At 46.8% G+C, this 7,500-nt stretch overlaps 1 protein-coding gene across 1 annotated transcript in view; it reads left to right on the forward strand.

The window, feature by feature from the left end:
• Positions 1 to 5,081, forward strand: part of cped1 (cadherin-like and PC-esterase domain containing 1) — a 77,182-nt gene extending 72,101 nt beyond the window's left edge. Inside the window, exons 17-21 of the mRNA XM_039792391.1 lie at positions 141 to 361; positions 2,247 to 2,348; positions 3,070 to 3,157; positions 3,866 to 3,933; positions 4,892 to 5,081. Coding sequence (XP_039648325.1) covers positions 141 to 361; positions 2,247 to 2,348; positions 3,070 to 3,157; positions 3,866 to 3,933; positions 4,892 to 5,081 — 669 coding nt within the window. The remainder of the gene's footprint in view (positions 1 to 140; positions 362 to 2,246; positions 2,349 to 3,069; positions 3,158 to 3,865; positions 3,934 to 4,891) is intronic.
• The last annotated feature ends 2,419 nt before the right edge of the window (positions 5,082 to 7,500 follow it).

Genomic DNA, 7,500 nt, shown 5'->3' on the forward strand with positions numbered 1-7,500 from the left:
CGTAGTGACAGAGTACCAGCGTAGTGACAGAGTACCAGCGTAGTGACAGAGTACCAGCGTAGTAACAGAGTACCAGCGTAGTCTGATGTGTAGTTTGTCTCTCTGTTGGACGTGTCCTGAATCGTCCTGTAACGTTACAGGTTTTGTTCATCGGGGACTCGACCAACCGAGGGATGATGTACTTCCTGATGGAGCGGGTGAACTCCAGCCTGGAGGTCTGGGGGAAGGCCCACGACACGCTGGTCTACGGGAACCTGAACGCCCGCCGCACGCTGGTCAGCTACTCTTACTATCCTCAGTTCTGGTTGGAGAAGAGCCGGAGACCGAGCTTCAGACAGGCCCTGCTGCAGCTCATCCACAGGTCACACAGAAATCATCACCATTTTCATATTTATGAACCAAGCTAAATTCTTTTGAGAACATGTTGTCAGCTCCCTCTGAAGATGCTATGAGCCAAGTTTGGTGCAAATCGGTCGCACGACCTAGAAGGAGTTCAGAAAAGTAGGTAGAGCTCTATCCTGTGCAGGGGGAATGAGAGGGGGGAACGCCAGAGCAGGGGGAATGAGAGGGGGAAACACCAGAGCAGGGGGAATGAGAGGGGAAACACCAGAGACAGGGGAATGAGAGGGAAACGCCAGACGGGGAATGAAAGGGGAAACACCAGAGCAGAGGGAATGAGAGGGGGAAACGCCAGAGCAAGGGAATGAAAGGGGAACCCTCAGCAGAGCGGGGGAATAAGAGGGTGAAAACGCAAGACAGGGGGGAATGAGAGGGGAAACACCAGAGCAGGGGAATGAGAGGGGAAACCCAGAGCAGGGGAATGAGAGGGGAAACACCAGAGCAGGGGGAATGAGAGGGGAAACTCAGAGCAGGGGGAATGAGAGGGAAAACCCAGAGCAGGGGGAATGAAAGGGGAACCCAGAGCAGGGGAATAAGAGGGTGAAACGGCAGAGCAGGGGAATGAGAGGGGAAACACCAGAGCAGGGGAATGAGAGGGGGGAAACACCCAGGAGCAGGGGAAGAGAGGGGGAAACACCAGAGCAGAGGGAATGAGAGGGGAAACCAGAGCAGGAGGAATGAGAGGGGAAACACCAGAGCAGAGGAAATGAGAGGGGAAACACCAGAGCAGGGGAATGAGAGGGGGAAACACCAGAGCAGGAGGAATGAGAGGGGGGAAACACCAGAGCAGGGGGAATGAGAGGGGAAACACCAGAGCAGGGGGGAATGAGAGGGGGGAAACACCAGAGCAGAGGGAATGAGAGGGGGAAACACCAGAGCAAGGGGAATGAAAGGGGAAACTCAGAGCAGGGGGAATAAGAGGGTGAAATGGCAGAGCAGGGGGAATGAGAGGGGAAACACCAGAGCAGGGGAATGAGAGGGGAAACGCAGAGCAAGGGGGAATGAAAGGGGAAACTCAGAGCAAGGGGAATGAGAGGGTGAAACCCAGAGCAGGGGAATAAGAGGGTGAAACGCAGAGCAGGGGAATGGAGGGGGGAAACACCAGAGTAGGGGGAATGAGAGGGGAACGCCAGAGTAGGGGGAATGAGAGGGGAAACACCAGAGCAGGGGGAATGAAAGGGGGAACTCAGAGCAGGGGGAATAAGAGGGTGAAACGGTAGAGCAGGGGGAATGAGAGGGGGAAACACCAGAGTAGGGGAATAAGAGGGTGAAACCTGGGAGCAGGGAGAATGAGAGGGGAAACACCAGAGCAGGGGGAATGAGAGGGGAAACACTCAGAGCAGAGGAAATGAGGGGAAACACCAGAGCAGAGGGAATGGAGAGGGGCAAACACCCAGAGCAGGGGGAATGAGAGGGGAAACACCAGAGCAGGGGGAATGAGAGGGGAAACACAGGAGCAGAGGAATGAGAGGGGAAACACCAGAGCAGGGGGAATGAGAGGGGGGAAACACCAGAGCAGGGGGAATGAGAGGGGGGAACATAGCAGAAGATATTTTTTAACTAAAACGTAGCAGTAGAGATGTAGCCTGTGGATCAGAACACAGCCTAGATACTGAGGGAATGGACCAGTACATGTAGACCAGTCTGGACCAGTACATGTGGACCAGTCTGGACCAGTACATGTAGACCAGTCTGGACCGGTACATGTGGACCAGTCTGGACCGGTACATGTGGACCAGTCTGGACCGGTACATGTAGACCAGTCTGGACTGGACAGTGTTTTGGCTGGCTAGGCAGGTTGTTTATTCCAGCATGCTCTACTGACAGGATGGGTTTCTTCCCTGCAGGTCCCGGCCTCTGGGGAACTCTAACCGGACGGTTCTGGTTCTGGGAGGAGTCCAGTGGCTCAACACGGACCACCTGAGGACCGTCAGAGACGTGCTGGACAGGTGAGAACCAAGACATCCACATTCCTACCTTTCATAACGTCAGTCTGCGTCATAATCAGACCAACAGTTTGGTTACTCTCCTGAGTCAGAATCAGAAGTAACAATAATAATAATAATAATAATAATAATAATAATAATAATAATAATAATAAAAAAATAATAATAATAATAATATAATAATAATATTATTCTATGTCCCCCCCAATATTTAGAAGAGGTACATTTGTAGATATTGTATAGTATAAATGTATAAATATATAATAGTATATCTCAACGCGATGCTCTTTGGCTTGTTGATCTGATGTGTATATTTGCATATTTTTATTGTGTGCAGGCAGTGCATTTTAGTGTTTAATTTATTCTACTTATTTAATTTAATTTTAATGTTATTGCTTTTATCTTTATATTGGGTACCTCATCTTTTTATTGTTTTATCTGTTTATTTTGTTTTATCTTTTTGTGCAGCACTTTGGGAACCTTGTGTTTGTTAAAATCGTGCTATATAAATAAAGTGGATTGGGTTATAAAGATTAACTAACTTCTACTCTGAGTACATTTTGAATGAGCTACTTTCTACTTTTACTTGAGTAGATTTTTATACCGGTAGTATTACTTAAGTAAAAGTTCATCAAATTAATAGTACTTTTACGTGAGTAGAATATTGTCCAGATACTTTCCAGCTGTGACCGAGAGGATGAATGTGAACATGTTGTCTCCTCAGAGAGTCTCTCGGGGAGATCGTGGTGGTGGTGAAGTCTCTGGGGATGGGCTTCCATCTTCCTGTAGACGGGATCCGATCGCTCACTCTGGTACGGTTCTGGTTCCTGTTTATTCATGTTCTGGTTCCTGTTTATTCATAGTGTCAGATCCCACCAGGAGTTATCTCATGACACGCGACAGGTAGAGTAGGTCTAGACCACACTCTATAATTTACAGAGACACAACAATTCCCCCCCAAGAGATAGACCTTGGTGGGACAGCGGTGAGGGAAAAACTTCCTTTAGACAGAAACCTCGGACAGAACCAGGCTCCTTGCAGGACAGAGGGACAGCACGACTAGACATGTAGCAGGAAGAGCATGACACAGAAGCCCACATGAAGGTACCATGATGAGGTAGCTGGAAAGCAGGGATACAGGAGAAGACATGAAAAGAGATTATGACCAGCAGTGAGAAGGGGGGGTGTAGCAGAAGGGCGCATGTGAGGGACACAGCAGGACAAGGGCGAAAGAGCCCATGTAGCATGTAGCATGAAGAGTAATATGAGCGCAGGCACGTGCAGCAGCATAAAAAGAGACCAAGTAGCACACCAGGGCGAGGAAAAGATACATAAGAGAAAGAACGAGGAAGCAGCATAGCACTCAAACAAGCGGCAAGCAAAAGAAGCAGTATGTGAAGGACAAAAACGTGGTAACAAGCAGGGTCAGTAGCATTGGGTCTAGTGGAGGGGCAAACACAAATCTGAAGGAATAACAAAGATCTTGTAAAAAACTCCTCTGTCTTTACATTTATGATAAGAAAGAGATCCAGGACCTCGACAGACAGAACCGTGACATCATCGCGAGAAAGACATGGATACGAGACAAGCACACAATGGACGACATACAGAAGCCTTGGGGACCACAGAATAAAACACACACACACACACACAGACAGACACACACACACACACAGACACACACACACACACACAGACACACACACACACAGAGAAACACACACACACACACAGACAGACACACACACACACACAGACACACACACAGACACACACACACACAGACACACACACACAGAGAAACACACACACACACACACACAGACACACACACACACACACACACAGAGAAACAACACACACACACACACACAGACACACACACAGACACACACACAGAGAAACACACACACACAGACACACACACACACACACACACAGACACACACACACACACACACACACAGACAGACACACAACAGACACAACAGACAGACACATAGACACACACACACACAGACACACACACACACACACACACAGACAGACACACACACAGACACACACAGACAGACACACACACACACACACAGACACACACAGACAGACACACAGACACACACACACACACACACACACACAGACACACAACACAAAACAGACAGACACACACACACAGAGAAAACACACACACAGACACACACACACACACACACACACACACACACAGACACACACACACACACACACAGACACACACACACACAGACACACACACAGACAGACACACACACACACAGAGAAACACACACACACACACACACACACACACACACACACACACACACAGACACACACACACACACACACACACAGACACACACAGACAGACACATACACACACACACACACACACACAAACCACCACACACACAGACAAACACACACACACACACACAAACACATCGGCTGAGACTCAACCGACCAATCAGAGAAGACGTGACACCTCATTTTGAATCTCTTCTTCTGCCGTCACAGGTGGAGAGTTTTTGGTCCAACGCTCCGTCCTCGACTAACCGGACCTCACCAGAGCTCAGCAGCCAATCAGATGCGCGGGACACAGCCCAGGAGGCGGGGCCTAAAGCCTCGGCCTATCACGTGAGAGGAGCAGTAAACCAGGTGTACTCAGAGATCCTGCTGAGCCGCCTGTGTCCCAAAGACACCTCTCAGAGCTGAACTTTCTCCTCCAGGTGGACTGTTCTTATTATTTGGGGATTTTAACCACAAAGCCAGTTCTTAAAGGGACAGAACGGAAAGAAAGGTCCAAGATGGACACAAACTGACTCTTAATAAGAGACTAAACACCTGAAGCTCTTCAGAGATTAACATCTGCTCCAGTTCTTCCCGAAATGAGCCGAGTTTGAGAACGTTAATACTGAGAGAAATATCCAGACTGTAGTCTATCTCACATTTAATCGCCTCTCTGTCTCCCAGCAACCTCTGTCTCCCAGCAACCTCTGTCTCCCAGCAACCTCTGTCTCCCAGCAGCCTCTCTGTCTCCCAGCAACCTCTGTCTCCCAGCAACCTCTGTCTCCCAGCAACCTCTGTCTCCCAGCAACCTCTGTCTCCCAGCAGCCTCTCTGTCTCCCAGCAACCTCTGTCTCCCAGCAACCTCTGTCTCCCAGCAACCCCTGTCTCCCCCCAGCGCCTCTCTGTCTCCCAGCAGCCTCTCTGTCTCCCAGCAACCTCTCTGTCTCCCCGCAGCCTCTTCTGTCTCCCCAGCAACCTCTGTCTCCCAGCAGCCTCTCTGTCTCCCAGCAACCTCTGTCTCCCAGCAGCCTCTCTGTCTCCCAGCAGCCTCTCTGTCTCCCAGCAGCCTCTCTGTCTCCCAGCAGCCTCTCTGTCTCCCAGCAGCCTCTCTGTCTCCCAGCAGCCTCTGTCTCCCAGCAGCCTCTCTGTCTCCCAGCAGCCTCTCTGTCTCCCAGCAGCCTCTGTCTCCCAGCAGCCTCTCTGTCTCCCAGCAGCCTCTGTCTCACAGCAGCCTCTCTGTCTCACAGCAGCCTCTGTCTCCCAGCAGCCTCTCTGTCTCCCAGCAGCCTCTGTCTCCCAGCAGCCTCTCTGTCTCACAGCAGCCTCTGTCTCACAGCAGCCTCTCTGTCTCCCAGCAGCCTCTCTGTCTCACAGCAGCCTCTCTGTCTCACAGCAGCCTCTGTCTCCCAGCAGCCTCTCTGTCTCTCTGGGCCTCCTTACATATTTATATTGATATATATTTTTATATGATCCTAATATCAGAACCAAAGACTCAGAGATGTTATAATAACATATCATCATGTGAAAACCTCTTATGTGATTCTCTCTATCTGCTTATATTTTTCTACGGATGTATATTTGTGCCTTTAATCTCTAAACATGTTGACATGCTGGAATATAGAATATATAAATATATTTATATGAATGTTAGGATTCTTTTCTACTCTCTGAAACATGGAAACAGCTGTGAAAACATGAAAACTGTTTGTATTCCATATATCACCAGTGTAATCTGGGTTTTTATACATTTTAATATCTGTCCTTTTCCTAAATCATAAATCTGACATTTTATCACCGGCTGTCCCTGTCCTTTGTTGAAGACTTAAAGGCCTAATTTACAGTTTTTGTTATCTTTCTGGGTTGTTTTTCAGAAGTTGTTTTGACTTTTTTTTAAAAACAATGTTATTGTCTTGTTTTTTTTTATTTTTAGAAAAAACAATTTTCACCTTTTTCTAAAGTTTTTTTCAAGGTTTTTTTAGACACTTCCTTCCTAGAGGTTAGTTAGTTAGTTAGTTAGTTAGTTAGTTAGTTAGTCAGTCAGTTAGTCAGTCAGTCAGTTAGTTAGTTAGTTAGTTAGTCAGTCAGTCAGTCTGTCAGTTAGTTAGTTAGTTAGTTAGTTAGTTAGTTAGTTAGTCAGTCAGTTAGTCAGTCAGTCAGTCAGTTAGTTAGTTAGTTAGTCAGTCAGTTAGTCAGTCAGTTAGTTAGTTAGTTAGTTAGTCAGTTAGTTAGTTAGTTAGTTAGTTAGTCAGTTAGTTAGTTAGTTAGTTAGTCAGTTAGTTAGTTAGTTAGTCAGTTAGTTAGTTAGTTAGTCAGTTAGTCAGTCAGTTAGTCAGTGTTAGTCAGTCAGTTAGTCAGTGTTAGTCAGTCAGTCAGTTAGTCAGTCAGTTAGTCAGTTAGTCAGTCAGTTAGTCAGTCAGTCAGTCAGTCAGTTAGTTAGTCAGTGTTAGTCAGTCAGTCAGTCAGTTAGTCAGTCAGTCAGTCAGTCAGTCAGTCAGTCAATCAGTTAGTTAGGTTAGATGTTTATTTTCAGAGATTGTTTTGCCTTTTTTTAGAGGTTTTTTTCTACAATTTCTTTTGACGTTTTTGTATTTTTTTCTAGGTTTTTTTTAGAAGAAAATGTGTCGCCTTTCTAGAGAATTTTTGTAGTTTTTTTCCCGACTTTTTCTTACATTTTTTTTCAACATTTCTGTCTCTTTTTTAGAGTTATTTTTTTCTGCAATTTTTTCGATGTTTTTGTCACGTTTCTCTAAACATGCCGACGTGTCCCGGGACCATCAGATAGTTGGAGATGTGCTCAAAAAGCTCTGGAAAAAGTGAGTAAAAGTTGACAAAGTTATATTTATTA

This window comes from Perca fluviatilis, chromosome 23, assembly GCF_010015445.1.
Source record: "Perca fluviatilis chromosome 23, GENO_Pfluv_1.0, whole genome shotgun sequence".
Taxonomy (NCBI): domain Eukaryota; kingdom Metazoa; phylum Chordata; class Actinopteri; order Perciformes; family Percidae; genus Perca; species Perca fluviatilis.